Raw genomic sequence first — 19,567 nt, 5'->3', positions numbered from 1 at the left:
CCACACTTAACTTGTTGTTAAGATTGTTATCAAGATTGTTATCACATTCCCATCAGGGGGACAAATAGATATTAAAAAGGTCTTTCCAATACCTGTACTGGTTAAACAAAGTAGTTTTCACCTTAATGCTTTGTCTCGCTCAATGTCTCATATCTTTCTGAAATAACCTTCCTTGGGACTGATGTTTTCCAAGTATTGTCTTAGAGCAAAGCTAAATTATTAATATAAATTTCAAGGGGGTTCCTGATGTATTTTTCCTTTACGGTATCATAAGAAAAACCCCTAAATTGTGAAAATATTTTATGATTCTTTTGGCCAAGGAAATGCTACAAGTCTTGTTCAAATCCAGGGAACATACTTCATAATATATGGTTCCTGGATGCTTTGTATACGGGTCAGCACCAAGATGATGTTTATTTGGTCTTACATTTGCTATTATTTTCCTTATAAAAATAGAATACGGAGTAACCCAATTCAGTCGACTAGTCTTTTCCAAAAGATCTTTAATCTGTTAACTCCTAATGTAAGTGATGATGACTGTCTTTGTGCTTGGAGCAATTTGAGAGTTTGCTCTTTATCCAGGCTGCTTATGATAAGAGCTGTACTAGTAAAACTGTTAACTCTCAGAGGATTAACAGAGGGAAGAATATCTGAGCTCTCTGCAACTTCTGTGAAACAGTAGCATACTTCCTTGTGGGATAATGACAATGTTTGATTAAAAAAAGCATTTCAACAATTCTGATGACAAATTTGTATCAAGAAGCTCTAAGGAGACATAATTGTTTATAAAAACTAAGGAATGTGAACATAATTTTGTAACAATTCACATCAGAAATAAACAAAAAATCTAGCATGAACAGCTATGCCAGTAATTAATAAGTAGAGTAAACAGGTTGTATGTTAACGGGCAAACAATTAAATTATTTGTTTCCTAGGGGCATGTAATGAGATTGTTATCACATTCCCATGAGGGGACAAATAGATATTAAAAAGGTCTTTCCAATACCTGTATTGGCTAAGGCCAACAGCTAATTCAATAGATTCGATCAAAATCACTACTTCTTTCACTGCTCCTGATTTATGACTTTGGCTGTTGTTAGTCATCACTCATTGCAGTTTGCTTTCCAGTGCTCATAAATTATGCCTCATAAATAAAAAGATACAATCAAGGAAATCATATCAATTCATCTACAACCTTGGAGTATATTTTCCCATGGCAGTCACGCTAATGCCTTCTTAAAGGGTAGCGCTTGTCATAGGTTTTGAATATGTTTGAATAGCAATATGCCAAAATCTTCTTTGCCGGAATCGTGGTTAAAGAATTTTGACAAAAGAGACAATGCAATGAATTTGAAATTACATGATTACAAGATTGTTTTATTTCATGAGTAGCCCTGCAGGCTCCAGCTATGAAGGCATAATGTGCTGAAAAGCTCTATGTAGCTATTTATTTAACTGTCTACCTATCTGATTTTCTTTCACCATCAAATGGACGTTTTCTAGCACCTCTATTTGCATAGAATCTTGCTGGATACAATACAGTCACACTTTTACAGATATAGTCCCTGTATTCCAGGTTTCCTTCATCTAAAACACCTTGGATTAGGCAAGATAGAACCTGATTTTAATTGAATTCTCGGACCCAGGGGAAGAGGGTACAGCAGGACATTGTCTTGCTTTCTATGAGCACTTTTGAAGTTCAGAGACGTGAAGCTACTGGAAAAATTACAAGACATTTCCCATGCTAGAAATGAGTGTCTTGTCACTACTGCTTCTCATACCACCTTGCTCTTTGGAGTCATTTACTATGTGTGAACACGGTTCTTCTCTAATATCTGAAGAAGGGAAAACTGACCTAACAGTGGAAAACACTGAAATTAGCCCTGATTCACTTTTAACAATAAAACTAAATAATGAAAGTTTGGAGTTATCACATGCTATTTTTTATTGCTTATATATGCTCTCCCTAAGAGGAAACAGGAACCCAGCCCCATCCTGCTCTCATGGAGGATACATAAAAGTAGCTACTGGGTTTATTGAGCACTTACAGTTTTGTAAGTGTATTCTATGTACTAATTTTGCATTTTTCCTACCGACAATCCTATATGGTTGGTATTATTATCCCCACTTTACACATGAGAAAACTGAGGAACACAGAAATTTATGCAACTTGGTAAGTGATAAAGCTGGCCTTCCAATACAGATAGGTGATGTAAAAGCCCAAGCTCTTTACCCCTTCCTACATAAGGCCATTAAAAAAAGGCCTGTATACACCTTCCACATGGTGGGCTGCTGCCCTGGGGAGCTTTTCACAGAGCCCTGCATGAACTGGCTTTTTCTGTGGAGGGTAGCCTAAAAGTGGGACAGTGGAAGTTATTACAAACAATGTGACATCCATCTCTGCTGCCACTTATCACGCTTTGAGCAATATTGCATATTACACAGAAGCAAGTACTACTCATATATTTCATCCTGTTCAAACATGTGTAAATGCATTGAAATTCCATTATGTTCTCTACAATAATAACTATACCCTAATGGATATAGCATTAAAATATATATTTTATCCACAATAAGTTGCTAGAGGAAGCTAAGATCACAATCACCAATTACGATTAACATCTCCATGAAGGATAGTAAATTAGATAAGACTATTTATCATCCATGAATTCAACACATATTGATTGAGCCATTTCTACATGCCAGATGCTGTTCTATGAGCTGGGGATACAACAGTGAACAAGGCTGGCACTAACATCCTGGTGAGGGGAGGCAATCAATAACAACACAAATAAAATAAACAGGTAAGGATATATGCTAGAAAAGAAATGATGATATTGTATGGTGATATACGTAAGGTGATATAGCAGAAAATGGTTGACTTGTCCAGGAGGTTCTCTCAACAGGTGACCATCAAGCTGGGATACAATTGGCAGAAGCTCACCAGATGAGGATCTGAGGGAAGAGCATTCTGTAGAAAAGAAGAGCATGTGCAAAGGCCTTAGGGCTAGATCCTCGAGAAGGCCAGTGTGGCTGACCTTCGTGAGTAAGGGCCAGAGAGCAATGGGATGAGGACAGAAGCGGACAAAAGTGAGGCCATGAAAGGCCTCATGGAACCAGAGAGGAGTTTGCATTTTATGGAATGGGGGAAGGAGAGTTTGCAGCGGGAGAGTGACTTTATTTGATTTTCATTTTACAGGAATGCTGGATATTGAACACCTTCTATGTATTTATATATTAAATCTTACTTTTTTTTTGTAAGTGATAATACCCTAGCTTTAAGGTCAACTTATTTAAAGTTCACAGCAACCTTCCTGGGGTAAGTTTTTTTGTTTGTTTGTTTAATCTCAATTTTACAGATAAGAAAACTGAGGTTGAGTGAGTTCAAATTACTAGCTGAGGATCCAGAGTTGGTAATTCATGTAGCCCAGACTGAAACTCTAATCAGTCTGTCTTCACAGGGTCAGGAATTTGTGCTCCTGATGAAGGTGACTTGAAGAAGCTGCAGTTCAGCAGAGCCACCATTGTACTTGGGGTCAGAAAGTCAGGACTTGAGTTCTGACTCTGTTGTTTTTTGACTAGGTAACTTGCTAAGTTATTCAGGTTCCTGACTATGCTAAGAGATAACAACACCCACCCCACAGGACTATTTTAAGATTTACATGCAATAATGTTTCTAGAAATTTCTGAGGAATGGGGTGGGGGATGAATATATTTATAAATAGTTCATCAATTTTTGAAAGTCCCAAAGCTACATGCAAATGCAATTTGGAGGTAACTGTTGGGGTAGAATTTAAGAAACCAGTCTTTGAACCTGAATCTTAAGTTTCAAATTTGAGTCCTTCAACTTATCAACTCTATATCCTGGGGCACGATACCTAATTTTTCAATGCCTCATGTTTCTCACCTGTAAAATAGTGTCAGTAATAACACCTATCTCAAATGGTTGTATGAGATTAAATTATTTAATATGCATGCAGTTCTTAACATAGCCCTTAGCACACAACAAACCCTAAATAAATAATAGTGATTACTATCACATTATTTGTGTGAAAAGACAGGAGAGAGTGACTTAACAGTTTGGGGGATCTAGTGGGACTAGATAGCAATTCTGCAACTCACTTCTGGATTCTAGTTAGTTGTTATGCATTAATAAGATTGGAAAACACTCCACAGCATTTGGAATTTAGCCCACACCTCCCTCTGTATCTTTCTTCCAGGTACTTCTGTACTCTAGAACTTTGAGGGTTAGAGTAAATAAAAGCCTGGCTTTTCAAAAATATTGCTCTACATTGAAACTTGTTAATTGGACGGCTTATTTACTTTGTCTTATTATTAGTTAAAATTTCTCAAAAAGTCCCCAAGCATGAACAAAAGGAAAAATCAGAGCAATTCAATGGATTTTTTAGAGAAAAGAATTTTATTACTGGTTTCCATTAGAAATATGCCTATAGGAATCAAAGAGAGAACTGTACAGTTTTCTAGATGCTTATAGGCATCTTAGTAATGAGCAGATCCATAAACAGATAGATAAATCAATTAACAAGAAGAGGTTTCAACTATGCTTTTAAAAACTACCATTTAGAGCATCTGACTTATTTGCATGTGTTAACATTTTTGTTTCCACCTGCAGATTGGATTGCTTCATATATCCTGAGATGTTTATTTACAATTTAATGGTAATATACTATTGGTTCAAGTACTTAAGTACAATCCTCCTTAAGTCTTCAAATTTACTTAGTGGTTTATCAATAATCGTAGAGTGACAAGCCAAAGCTGGCCAGGTGATCCTCTAGTCCAGAAAGGATTCTACTGGTGAAGGCATTGTTATATATTGGTTGAGGAGCAGCATCAATCTGAGTGTGGGGGATGAGCTGTTTTTTCCCCAGATCCATTCTCTGCCCTTCTCTGGCTTGCTCTGTACCCTGGAAGGCTGACTTTATCAGATCGCCTCACCTGGAATCTTTTCTTCGCTGGCTCTTTTCCATTAGGGTTTGATCAAAGGGAAGAGAGAGTTCAGATTCTTTGTTTCTCCTGCTCCTCTCTTTGGCACTGCAGGTTGACAAGGCTGAATTTCCTTTCAATGTCCCAGATTCTTCTGTTGTCCCTGCAGGCCTAGAGGTAACAGTTTCTGGCTCTTCCTACTTCCTGGGTACTTTAACATCCCTTATTGATTCTCTTAATTCTGCCCACACCTCCATAAATAGCCTCTTCATTAAATTTTCTTCAAATACCCTTTGAATGTGCCATATACTTCCTGTTGAGATCCCGATTGATGCAATGGAGAACATTTTGAACCATTACACAGGTATCAATAATAGTAGGTGGGCTAAGAGAGGCTTCTAAACATAAGGATGGAGATTTAGAAAGGCATTTCTTTTTGTAAGACTGAAGGAACAGAGAAATGGTGCCTCTTCGTGTGTCTGTGGAATGATTTTAGTCCAGTAGCTCTTTAGTATCAAGGCGCCACCTGTGCTGCACAAAACCATCTGGCCAGAGAGTAGAATAAGAGTGGCCTTTAGAGTTTGGTGTGGAAATCATGCTGTCCCTGAAGATAAAGAAGCTGCTTCTTCCTCCCTGGATCTGTTTTGCCGTCGCTCAGATCTTGCAAACATCAAGATTCCTAGTGATATTTTTATGGATACATTATTCATGGGCATCTTTATTTGTCTTATCAACTGTGCTTTAAGTCCCTGAAGGGGAGAGTGCATGGATTTTAGCTTCCTACCTCAATCCTAGTAACTAGGTATACACTTTGAACATTGTAGGTGCCTAATAAGGAAAGGTTATTAAATACTCAATTTACAGGATAAAGGAAAATAAGCAAAACACAGCTCATCTTTTCCTAGATGTTTTTACAGGACCTAAGTTTCAGGTGACTTTGGGAGCCTTTGTTTTCACAGCCATCTGAAGAGCCATGAGGGCAGGCTGGAATTACACATTATCTACATTCAGTTGAAGAGCATTCTGCTGTGTTTCACATTTTATTTCCACCAACCAAGCTTCCAACACAGAGACAGGAAGATCAATATCAGCTTAAGTGAAATATAAATCTGAGTTGCATCTGCATGAGGGTGAGAATCAACCCATCTTCACATGGATAACTTGTCCCAAAGGCACCATAAATACTGCCAACAATAGAAGCTTTAGAATAAAGTCCTAAGGGTCACCATGGGAGATGGAAAAAGAATAAAAAGAACTAGAGCATGCTCCTGACTGTGCTCACACCGACAGGTAGAAATGATCTCTTGTGGGTACGAAAGGCTTGATGCGAAAAATGATCAGGCCCCAGGCCTAGTGGCAGACTTCAGTTTTCTACACATGGAAATGTCCCAGTGGCCTTCAGTCTAAGCTGTGCACTCAGGCCCTAAGGTTTTAGAATAAATACACTGCCTGAGTCAGACAATATCAATAAATCATTTAAAACCTTGAGCCGTGGGAGTCGGGGTGGGCGTGGGGAGCTTAGTTCTTGTGGGAGAAATTAACCAGACAAAAACCTCCATGCTGGTCAGAAATACGTTAGTGAGATTAATATCTAATTAAATGCAAGTCCAAAACCAAACAGAAAACCTGCTCAATATGTTTTTTCTAAATGTGGTATAGAAAAGGCATGGGATAAGGGTGATAGCAATAGAAAACAGGCAATACAAAGCAAGTAGCTAATTGCAGAAAAGTAGAGTCAGACTATCAGAATTTGGAATTTTAGTCATGGGTATGTGGGTAAATTACTATTTTCCTGAGAAGAGAAATGGCAAGGACAGGGAGGGTTGAACTGCCTAGTGGAAGGAGTATCATACCTTTAGAGGCAACTGTATTCCTGATTCGAGATTTTTACACTCTAACATTTTATTAATGACTTGTTTATATAGACAAAAGATATGTCTTAACCTGGCTTTTTTTTACAGTCTTGAATGGAAGTTTCTCCTTCTTTTAACTAGTGAGATCCTGGGGGGAATGGATGGGGGCATGGACCCACTAAGTAGCAGGCATCCTACTGGACACACAGATTTCTTAGTTCTCATAACACACCCATTTTTTTAATGAGAAAAGTGAAGTTATCAGAAATTAAGTATCTTTCTTGCACAAGCTATGTGATCTGCACTCAGCTTCTTCATTTGGAAAACAGGAAGGGTGTGAGCATCCAGTGTGAAAGGACACAAGGATTGTCAATATCTCACAGCTGTGGAGTACTTGTTCCCCTAGTTGGTGTGTGTAGTGTACTAGGGCAGTTCTTGCTTCTGGCTGGAAGCATTTCCCACATACCTCACGCAGCCCTGCCTGTAGGAGGTGGGCCCTGCGACCACACCTGCTCAATCATAGTCCTCTGTTCTCTTGGTTCACAGGAAGGCAGGTAGTGCAATAGGATCAGTCAGAGTCCTGCACTTGGTTGACTTCTAGTCCGCTTTCCACTTTAAGGTGGATGGGCAATAATAATTATAATCATTATTGTTATATGGGTGAAGTGGTTTCTATGTATGAGGCACTGTTCCAAGAACATTCACATATTAACTCATTTAACCTCAAAGCAAGCCAATGAATCTAGTGCTATATCTATTCACATTTTGAAGATAAGAAAACTGATGCACAGAAAGGGCTTGAATCTGGGAGTATTAGTAGTGATTTCCTCAGATGCCTGGTGAGAGTGTGCAGAATTAAGCCAAATAGAGACGAGCTGAAATGGGGCAAGGAGGGAGAGAATGAATGAATCTTACAGCATTTGAGTCCTACATCCCAGGTTTCCAGGGCCTGATGTTCATCTCTTTTCTTTGGTTTCAACAGATTCCTTCAATGCCCTTTCCAGATGTGAGAGCAGAAACAATTACCTTCTCTTTAACTTAGTTTACATTGGCTTTCTGTTACTTGTAGTGAAATAGTCATGATAACTTTTTGATAGTGTAGGTTTTCTCAGGAACATAAATGAGACTCATTGGTAGCTAACTAAAGAAAATTAGTTTAGTATTTATTAACATTTATATTTTTTAATAGTTATAATTTTAAAAAAACATATTAGTAAATAAATATGTTAGGTTTCAACAAGAGACACAACTAATGATGTTTCCATATGTCCATCTTGTTGATGAATAACCATATATCCATTTATTGTCTGAAGCTGATCTCATACATTCCCTTGCATCAACACAACTTAAAGCTAACTACCATTAGAAAATTCTGTTGCTTTGGGTCAGAATTTATTTTGTCGTGTTTTACAAACTGTAGATTACAAAAACCAATCAAGAGAAGATAAAGTTTGATTAGAATTTCTAAAAATTATATGCCCATAGCTTACCACTAGTCTGCCCATAGAATATAGAGCTGGAGGGTGCTTCCCTTTATAGATGAGTGCTATGAACTGACTGTTTTTGTCCCCCCCAAATACATATGTTGAAGGCTAATCTTTAATATGATGATATGGAGGCCTTTGGGAGGTTATTAGGTTGCATAGGGTGGAGCCCTCATGATTGGGACTAGTGTTCTTACAAGAAGAGAAAGAGATGAGAGGGAGTCCCCCTACTCTTTTCTCTTCCTTCCTTTTCCTCTCCATCTCCTTCCATCTGTCATATGTGGATATAAGGAGAAGACCATTATCTGTAAGCCAGAAGGTGGGCCTCACCAGATACTGAATCTGCAGGTGCCTTGACCTTGGACTTCCCAGTCTCTAGAACTGTGGGAAATAAATGTTTGTTATTTAAGCCACCCAGTCTATAATATTCCATCATAGCAGGCCTAACTTGTATTATGAGGAAACACCCAAAGAGGTTAATGTGCTCAAGGATCCAGAATTACTGAGAGAAGGAGTAGAAGATGTTGGCCTGTATCCCTCCCACTTCTAACTAATTGCCAACAATTTGGTAGCCTATGGTGGGGGCTGGTGAGGGGAAGGCCTCTACAGTACCCCTGGCAGTCTTCAGGCAGCTGCCACTGGCAGCAACAGTGAGGATCCCCTTTTGTGTTTCCTCCATAGCCCTTCTTTCCATCTGCTTGTTTGGGGATAGTGTTGGTTGGTTAGAAAGCAGCAGACTGCCATTCTGCGTGGGCTCCTTTAGCACTAGCCCTAAGTTCAGACCCCATGCCATGAGTCACAGAGTTTCCTCTAAGGCTGACCTGCTGCTTCTCAGTCACCCAGTCACGAGGCACCAGAAGCCTTCAGAGACCCTGAGTGTGCGTGGGCGCTTACCGCAAAAATCTGTTGAAGTGAGGAAGTTTCAGGAAAACTAATTAAGCCACTGACAGCATGATTCAGTGAAATGGGGGGTGGTGGCGGGCCCTATCAAATCCATGGTGAGTCATTGCCTTAAGCAAGAGTATGAATATGAATGCACAATTACTGAGAGCAATTCATTAGCCTCGGCTCACTCCCCAAAGGTAAAACCCAAAATGTCTTAACGGAGTAGACTCACACCCAGGTCCCTCTTGAAGCCTGTGGGAAAAATATTGTCTTAATTTGCTGCTAAACCATGAAGAACTGCTCCACATAGAATGTGGAGGTTCACATTGCATGTATTAGAATAGCCCAATTTTGAAAGGGTTGAAGATAGAAATGACTGTTGTCTTTAAAAAAATTTTCTTGGATTTGTAAATGTTCTGTAGCACGAGCAAGCCTGTGATCTCTGTTTAAGGAAGAGGTCTGTGCAATGGAAGAATTTTATTTAGTACAGATGCATCTCATTTATGCATGGAACATACATTTACAGAGTTGTCTGAGAATTAGATTTTGATAAACTAAGTTGCATTCAAAATTCCCAGAGGACGTTTGCTTTCTAATGGAACCCTGCCCTGCACTCTGTAAAGCCACCAACCCATTCTTGTGGAAAACAAGAAAAAAATAATCTTGCTAATTTTTTGATTCATATTTTAGATCTCACTGGCTTTATTAAAGCTAATCCCCCAGAGTGTTATCCTTTAGAATCCCAGAATTCTGGAAGCTATGCTGAAATGACTCAAACTAGAAAAATCCCCTGTTTTAAATGATGGTGAACTTTACTCTTACCACCAAAGACCAGACCTCCCAAGTCAGAAACAAAAGAAAACAAAACAACAATAACAAAAGCCAAATAAAATCCGTGAAGAAAATTAAATTATTTGAGTAGCTGAGACATGGACTTCATAGATAATACATTCTGTTCTCTTCTCTAGTTTCACATCAAAACAATAGGACCCTTCTTTAGGAAAGCCAAGATAGACCAACGCCAATAGGCTGTCATCAATGATCATCATGTAAATTAGGCATTTGTGGGGAGATGGCTTCACTTATTTGGGCTATCTGTTTATGACAGTTTAGGCTAGTGATTCTCAACCCTGGCTGCACATGAGAATCACCTGGGAACCTTTTGAATCACATGGATGCCCGAATCCATCCCAAAATCAGAACTACAGGGGAGTGGGGCCTGGGTATCAGCAAGCACAATGTTGTGAAATTTCCCCAGGTGATTCTAACATGCTATCAAAGCTGAGAACCGCTGATTCAGAAAATCACCACTGGAAAATCAGGCTTAAGTAGCATAGCAGCAATGTCGCACCCTCTGAGGCAGTATTTCCAAAAAAAGTGGGTTGTGGACCATCCAGCCTGCTTATTAAAAATACAGGTTACTAGGCCGGGAGTGGTGGCTCACGCCTGTAATTCCAGCACTTTGGGAGGCTGAGGTGGGCAGATCATGAGGTCAGGGGATCGAGACCATCTTGGCTAACATGGTGAAACCCCGTCTCTACTAAAAATACAAAAAACTAGCTGGGCATGGTGGCACGTGCCTGTAATCCCAGCTACTTGGGAGGGTGAGACAGGAGAATTGCATGAACGAGGGAGTCGGAGGTTGCAGTGAGCCGAGATCACACCACTGCACTCCAGTGTGGCCACAGAGCGGGATGCTGTCTCAAAAAAAAAAAAAAAAAAAAAGTACAGGTTGCTGGGGTCCCTTCCCATTCCACTCAGGAATCTGCCCTTTGAACAAGCTCTTAGGTCCTCCACTTGTACTGTAAACAGTGGGGATGCTACCTCTAGGGCATTCCATATTGAAGTATTAGTGAACGCTTAGAAGGTGCTTGTGATATCACATGGATTTTGCTCAACTTCAAAGGAGCTAGTTACCAAGCTGGTTACAAGAACTGTGGTGAGGTGAGTGACATTTGCTGCTCATTTAATTTCCCTCTTTGGTTTTCTACAGTGAGTAACTCTCCCACTCTCTATAAGTATCCATTTCTCCAGATATTTCCTGACCCTCCTGCCCATTAAAACTCATCCATCACTTTGGGGGGCCGAGGTGGATGGATCACGAAGTTAGGAGTTCAAGACTAGCCTGGCCAAGATGGTGAAACCCCGTCTCTACTAAAACTACAAAAAAAATTAGCCAGTTGTGGCGGCAGGCGCCTGTAATCCCAGCTACTCAGGAGGCTGAGGCAGAGAGTTGCTTGAACCCGGGAGATGGAGGTTGTAGTGAGCCAAGATTGCGCTATTGCACTCCAGCCTGGGCAACAGAGCGAGACTGTGTCTCAAAATGAAGACGACGACGGAAAACAAAAAACAAAACAAAAAAAAACTTATCCATGTGATACCCTCTTTTATCACTGGCCAACTGATGGAATGAGTTCATTTAGACTAGTGAAAACTGTCTTGTTCTTTTCATATAACTAAATTTTAACAACTGCCTTCAATGATTTAACTCAAAAACAGAAATGAGTACAATGATGTAACATAGTATAGGAAGGTGTTGGGGAGCCCCATCTGACCCTTGCAGGACACACCGTGTGGATGGCAACCTCCCCAACTATACATCCTCACGATCTTCTGATTAATCCTTCCACACTGCTAGAAAGTTTCTCAGTTCTTTGTTTCTATTCCCTGCAATCTACAATTACCTCAAAAACACACTCCTCTGCAGAAGGGTCAAATCACCGTCAGTTGTTGGGTAAGCAGATGTGTGTAGGACAACGAAGGTATTTTCAAAGGCAACTTGCAGATGAAGTAACCCTCAAGTGGATTTGAGAGCAATGCGAATTCATCACAAATACAAAATGCTCTTTTGTTAAAGAAAACTAAATTGTTTTAGTATATAACTTCCTAAATGACTTCTGTAGGATTACTCAGGGTCCACATAGACTCAGTGTTTACACAGGCTAAATGAAACCAATATTTTCTGATCATTTATTTCAGCATTTAATCTATGCTTTTCAAAATATTATTTTCCATAAGAACTGGGCCTTTGGGCTAAGCTAGATTTTGATTTTCTTTGTTTTCTATCCTTATGTTGTAACTACATGAGATTAGCTAATAAATACAAGTTGGAGATCAAAAACCAAATTAAATACTTTCATTTGAGTGAGATGAGTATGGAGGAGGAGTGTAACACAGAGCCGATAGTAACAGTTACAAAAGAAACCACATAGCCTAAGGTTCTTAACTTGCCTCTCCTCTGAAATGTGGGTCCCTTGGTTCTTGGTCATCCTTAGTGCCTGATTAAAAATCTGACTAGAGACAAGACACATTCTTGGAGCTTTCCATTTCGTAGAAAACTGGGATGGGGACTGGAGCGGTGGCTCATGCCTGTAATCCCAGCACCTTGGAAGGTCAAGGCAGGCTGATCACTTGAGGTTAGGGGCTCAAGATCAGCCTGGCCAACATGGCAAAACCCTGTCTCTACTAAAAATACAAAACAAATTAGCCTGGTGTGGTGCTGCGTGCCTGTAATCTCAGCTACACCGGAGGCTGAGGCAAGAGAATCGTTTGAACCTGGCAGGCAGAGGTTGCAGTGAGTTGAGATCTCGCCACTGTACTCCAGCCTGGGTGACAGAGCAAGACTCCGTCTAAAACAAACAAACAAACAAAAACTGGAATGAGACTTCTACAGATCATGTGACCAGAATTTAACCCAATGACACAACACAATACCAGAGAAAGTTTGTGTCTCTTATACGTGGGTCATTAAGTTGCGTCTAATTAGCGGCTGAAGATTTCATGCTGATTTCATCCAGTTCTCTCATGAAGGGTACCGTTTTTATTTGTAAGGGAGACTAGATAATTCATAACTTTGATAATGTGACACTTTTGAATAAAGGTAATGAGAAAAGAACAAAAGGGCAGGCACATAGGTTCTGGCTGTTTCTAACAGTGTTACGTTTCCGATGGTGGCATCAGTATTTGGTTCCTTTATGATGTAAACCAGTTCTTATCCTAAACCCTTGGGGGCCTGATGTGTTTTAAACTAATTTTGTTTTTACATTTTGAAATAGGATAAAATATATATACTGTATATTTTATAATATCCACCGCATGATCTTGTTAGCCATCTTATAATAAAGCAGTATTTTTGTAGCGAAACATATAAGTATTCATATTAAATGGGATAAATAAATACTGTAAATAGTCTCAAGTCTGTTTAGATTGGTTTTGTTGCCAAATGACTTGTGGCAAAGCAAGAAAATACTTTTAAGAGATTTTTAGATTTGGAATTGCAAAGAAGGGATTATGGATTTGTATCTTTGTAGTTTTCCAAACCATTCAAGAATTTATTTGTATTTTCAAATCTTATTAATTCGGTAGTTTGTACCATATATTATTGTCCTAAAATATTCTTTTAATGCTTAAAATGTTCCCCGTATTCACTGTACTTGTTGATTTGGTCACTATTTTTTTGGTGACTTATTAGTTTTATTATTTCATGTTATAATAAGCTTTTTAAGGCTCAGTTTTCTCTTTTAGAAAATTTCTGTTGGCATTGTGCCTGGCACTTAAGTGCTTACATCAATCAGTGAGTTTTCCTTGACTGCAGGCAAGAGGCACTGATTCTGACTTAAGCAGATGAGAATTTACTTGAGTATGTGGAATTAAAAGAACGGTTGCAGAACCGTGCTTGGAAATAGCAGGGAAAAGAAAACCTTTTAGATTGAGGTTAGGATATTTTAACAGGACTTCTCACCTCCACCTTTTAAAATTCTGAGTCACTCTGCTGAAGATCAAGCCCCAGGCAAATCTGAGGGGCTGAGCGGCTCATGTGCCCACCACTTGGCTAGGAGACAGCCTGACACATTGATTGACACTCCCACCAAGCCTGAGCAAAGGGTGGGGGAAGCATTCTCCCACAGGAAATGAGGTTGTTATTACAAGAAGAATGCAAATGGACTCTGATGGCAAAACTAAACAAACCTAACAGAAGTCCTCCATAGAATTCACGATATTTTCTGAATAGTATTGTTAATTCTTGGCTTTTTAAGAATGCGCAGTCTTATTTTTTTAGGCTGTCCTTAGAGAAAACTTAACTAATCATCATGGGCAGGTTAGTTGCACTCTTCTAGACTTTTTTCAACATTCTATATCTTTCTTGAGCACCAAGGCTAGAGATGTTTGCTATTTGATTTTATTTTGGTACCAGTGATGAGTTATTTTCAAAGTGATCTTTTAACAAGGAGTATCTCCTACCAAGGCAACACTGACAGAGGGAATCTTAATGGCAGAAACCACTTTATTAATAAGAAAAAGAAATTCACCTGGAATCTACCTAAGAAAAACAACATATATAACATGGCTCAAAAACCAAGAAAATGAAAAAGGCAATGAACATGGTTTTTCCTCATTTACCAATTAAAAATTTTTAAGGAACATTATTATTCTCCTTAAGTCCCACATCTCTTTAAGTGCCTTTTCAAATTGCGCACCATTTTTACAGGCAGGTGCTGATGAGTGCACACAATCAACTCAAATTGTTGATAATACACATTTCTTACCTGATACTCATACTCTGTGAAAGGCAGTAGTTCGGAATCTATAAAAGAGGTTGAGCTTCCATTATAGATTAGGACTGGACTGGATTTTCCAGGCTGAATTGCTATTTGTCTTCTGTATAATTCATAATACAAAACTTTTCCATTTGGCTGAAGCGGTCCTGTCCACAAAAGGGAAACAATGGGCTGGAATCCTCCTGGAGCCATTTGTACCTCCAGATGTGGTGGGGGCTGCATCAGAGGTGCAATCTCAGGGGTCTGTATGAATGTCCAGTCACTTGATGCACATCCCAGGGTGGTGCATGCTTGAATTCGTATTTCATACCTTCAGGACATAAGGCAGAAATTAGTGATTTTCAGCAAAATAGATTTTCATGGGAAGTTAAAACACCGGGTCTTAAAAAAAAGACAAGCTTACATGTATTCTTATTCATAGCTAACTCTTAAGAATAACAAAGTTGAGAATGGCGTGAACCCGGGAGGCGGAGCTTGCAGGGAGCCGAAATTGTGCCATTGCACTCCAGCCCGGGCGACAGAGCAAGACTCCGTCTCAAAAAATATTTATATTTCCATGGAAATTTTTGAACTATTAAAATCCCCCTGGCTTTCTAAACTAAAGTTTCTTATCTGTTTGAAAGGGGTGAGTACAATTCTTCCCCTAAACAAGGATGTATGGAATAAATAACTCTCATGATTCTTTCCAGCATGAAAATTCTGGTACTCTTCAGAATTACTTAACATAGCAATGAAGAATGCAGACCTTGGAAAGTATGAAGCAGTTCTCAGCAGTCCTGGACTCCTCCTACCTTTGCAGCTAGAGCTAAATGATCCCCCAGGAATGTTTCCAGGTCATGAAGGAACATCATGGAATTAAGGTCTCAGTGGTAATAAATCCCCTCACCTGATACCTAACATCTTAAAACAGGCTCCCTTACATGACACAAAGACCTTGTGGGGCCAAAGTTAACCCAACTACACACCAGATTATCAATCATGAAGACACCTTATCACCATCCAGTTAAACTCAACTAATCAATTATGTTTTGCCTCATAGCTGGTCTCTGCTACTTGAAAAGGTCTATTTACATAGCAGGGACTTCTCCTTTCCAACAAAATGAATTTTTGTAAGTATTTAGTGCCTATGGCTGCAAATGAGCACTTTTTACTCTATTCCCAACCACCATTGATTTTATGACACCTTCAATTTTCCCTCAGGTACCCAGCTATCTTCTTTCTACCTTTATTCCTTTTAGTTCTAGCCTTTTCCTCTTTTATTTTCTACCTCCCCTCTTTGCTCTTTGAATCACTGCTTTCTGTTCTTTTACTTGCTCTTTCTCTTTCGCGTTTTTGCTTTCTTAATTACACCTTTTTCCCTTTGTGACTTATTTTATTCCCACTTTCTTCTCCTCCTCCCCTGGTTCTTCTCTCATGTCCATCTCCACCATGGCAGGGCTACTAGTTTATTGGTGATCAAATCCATAGCTGTGTATGGTAGATCTGACTTCTAAGCAATTCTGTGAGGTCAATTTTGATTTCCCACATGAAGATTATTCATTTTCTGGGTTATCTGTGGTAGTTTTTAAATTTTGGGCCGGATTCCTTCTGCTAATTAGGACATTCCCAGGCTATTTCTTCTTACTGACTAGCTGGGGGTGCTGAAAGGAGGACACACACATTTGCAATATTCAGTGAACATTAATCCACTAAAAACAAAAACAAAAACCACACATGAACTCCAACTTCATATAGAAGTGATACTCTGTTTTATGTCAATGTCACTTATAGATTCAGTTAGAGTGGATAATGAAGAGATTTCTCTCACATTCTTAAATAGCCTTGCAATTTATCAGATAAGTTAAACTTTTTTTTTTCCAGCCTGGAAAAGGCATTGCTTTCATGCCTGGACAAACTGCTTCACCTCTAGAAGACTTTTCGAATAAGAGTTTCAAAAGGGAGCAAGTTGATATGATTTTTGAAAGTTGGAGGTACAGTCAAGTAAAGAGGAAGCCAGTCTAGAATATACAGCTCTGCAACTATAGTGGGCCTTTTTTATGCCCTGAATCAGTGTAAGGTAATATAAAAGCCAACTCACATAGCATGTGGATTAGCTGTGGAGAATACCTGAGGAAGTTTTAATTACTGTTTAATATTTAATAGACCCTAAATAATTGTCATGAGTAGATGCATAAGACCATGAATGTTTCATTTAAACAGCACTATATATCAGAGGTAATTATAGGAGGATCTAATCTACACATCACTAGATTACAATAATAGCTGCATTTTACCTATGGTAGTTGGAAATCAACACTCTTTCAGCCTTTAATTTTTTTAAGTGATTCTGTTCATTTTACTAAATTTTAAGCATAAAATATCTTTTATTACCCTTCTCTCTGGGGATGTAAGTTACTTAAAATGTGATGGGGAAAACTGCCAAACAAGTATTTAAGCAATGGGCAAGATTCTTTTGTGTGCAGAACAACGCACTTCCATGCATGTCACAGAGTCCAGATAGGACCGCTAGGAAAACATGAGCTAGCAAAGTGGCACTGTCCTGAGAAACCATAAGAAAGTAGAGTCAGAGAAGCCTTATTATTCCTGGAAGAAGTGCTGGATTTGATAAGAAGGCTCTTCACAAAACAAATTTTGTTTTAGTCTAACTCTGGCTGGTAATTGCGCTCATTGATTGGCATCTTTTAACCTTAAAATAATACATCATTTTCTTCACAGTCTAGTCAGATGACCCTATCGGGGCTGTCAGAACTATCCAGGGGCCTGCATATTTCCCAGGGGACTAGCCTCATCTCTCTCCTACTTATTTCAGATACCAGGATGCATTGCAAACCTTTCTGAAACATTGGCTCTCAAAACATCACCTGCAAGAATTCTGCTCTCTGGAGGTTATGCAAGCAGGCTTTGCTTGGATGAGGATGTGCTTTGTCTACTGTGCATGTTTAGGTGGATGGAGGTTGGGGACACCATGCTTCCCATTTTCAGAGTCTTCATTAGAACTGACCAAGGGCTCAGAAATAGAAAGGTCAGTGGCACACTCAGAAAACCGAGACATGACTACCTACCTGTGAAATGGCTTCAGCTGCTTTACTATATATGACTGCGTACCAAAAGAATTATGAGTTGTGTTTATGTGTATGATTTTAGTTTCTATTTGAAACAGTTCACGGATGAAGAGGGTATAGTTGATGATATCGCCATTTGTTCTCACTGGAGGGTCCCAATTCACTAAGATCTCCTGAGGACCCCTGGCTTGCAATCTTGGAGGTTCCATCCCTGAGGGTGCTGAGGGGTTGGTTCGATCTTTGGCAAGAGGACTCAAAATGCCCCCTTGGCTGTTGTTGGCAGTTACTGTGTAGCCATACTCCACACCTGGGGTGAGAGTAAAATCATGATAGCGTGTTTCCAAGCCTGTATACACAATGGTTCCATCCCTCCTAAGTTCATAACTTCTGATCTGGCCATTTGGGTTTCTTGGAGGTTTCCAGGTGATTTCTATCGATTCTGAGCCTGTGACTTGCAATGTTGGAGAGTCCATGTTCTCTGGCAGGGCCTCCATTGTCCAGGCAGATTTTGACACACTAGCTGTGCAACCTCCATTCGTGCAGGCTACAAGGGAGAAGTTATACTGAGTGTAAGGCTGCAGGTGGGAAACCAGTAGGCACAGGCCCTGGCCAGCAAGGGACTCCTCATTATCATATCTAACTAAATATTTAGTGATCTTTCCATTTTTCACTGTGGGCGGTGACCAACATACATTTATTTGTGTGGCACTGACTGTCCAAAGATCTGGAGGGCTGACTCCTGATGGAGCAGCCTCCAGAGTTGTGATGCTGGTGGGTTTGCTGGTGGAGCAGCCTCCACTCGTGCAGGCTTGGAGTGCATAGCTATAGGTGGAAAAAGGAAGAAGCTCTTCATCAGTGTAATTGAAAGTCACAGCATCAAAGCTAAAAGGATAGAGCGTTTCATTCCTTTGAAGCCTATAGGACTGGATAATACCATTAGACTGCTCTGGTGGGATCCAGGAAATCAGCAGTTTTTGGGGATTCATAGAAACATAGGATATCACAGGTGGAGAGAGACCTTCTGGAGGTGCTTGCAACGTCCTTATCACATTCCAAGGGCTACAGGTATGCCCGGCTGAATTCCAAGTGTAGATTTTATATTCACACTGCGTCCATGGTTGCAAACCAGTGTCATTATACATAAATGTATTCCTTTCAGTGTTATATTCTGTGAAAACAATTTTCTCATCCGCCTGGATTGTCTGATTTCCCCAAGCTTTTCCCTCGAAGCATCTGCGAATCACTTCATAGCGAATTATTTTTCCATTTGGGTTAACAGGCTCAGACCAGTTCAGCTCAACACTGGTGGACTTCACAGAGTGGACAGTAGGAGCCAGCTGAGAGTCTGGAGGGGCTTCATCTGTCCACAGAGGCTGGGGCGCCGAGTGTGCACAGCCTGCTCTGGTGCAGGCCTCCAGGGTCAGTGTGTAGAGAGTGAAAGGATCCAGGCGGCGGAAGAGAAACTGACGATTCAAACCAGAGTACTCCAGGAGCCCGTCACTGAAGATGTTGTATGTCTACAGAAGGACAGAAGCAAAAGGGATAACCTGCAGCATACAATTTCTTTGTGTAGTTGTTTAGTCCCTTTTTAACCTTTACCCCCTTATTCGTTATTTTGATGGCCCTAATTTAGAAGAAGAGTTCTGATATTAGTTGGGAAAGTGTGATTTTTTTTCAGTTAATATAAGGCCCACAGAGAGACAAACAATGTTTTTCTTTGCCTTTTTTTTCTCAGTTTGGGCAACATGTAAGCATTTATTTCAAAACTAAGGGCTATTGAA

General features: G+C 39.8%; 1 protein-coding gene across 1 annotated transcript in view; it reads right to left on the bottom strand.

The window, feature by feature from the left end:
- USH2A (usherin) overlaps positions 1–19,567 on the bottom strand; it is a 795,153-nt gene that overhangs the window by 29,350 nt on the left and 746,236 nt on the right. Inside the window, exons 62-63 of the mRNA XM_025367257.1 lie at positions 17,787–19,303; positions 14,713–15,034 (exon numbers count right to left, since the gene is read on the bottom strand). Of these exons, the coding sequence (XP_025223042.1) occupies positions 14,713–15,034; positions 17,787–19,303 (1,839 nt within the window). The remainder of the gene's footprint in view (positions 1–14,712; positions 15,035–17,786; positions 19,304–19,567) is intronic.

Source organism: Theropithecus gelada, chromosome 1, assembly GCF_003255815.1.
Source record: "Theropithecus gelada isolate Dixy chromosome 1, Tgel_1.0, whole genome shotgun sequence".
NCBI classification, from domain to species: Eukaryota; Metazoa; Chordata; class Mammalia; order Primates; family Cercopithecidae; genus Theropithecus; species Theropithecus gelada.
This window is presented reverse-complemented; position numbering and strand designations above follow the sequence as displayed.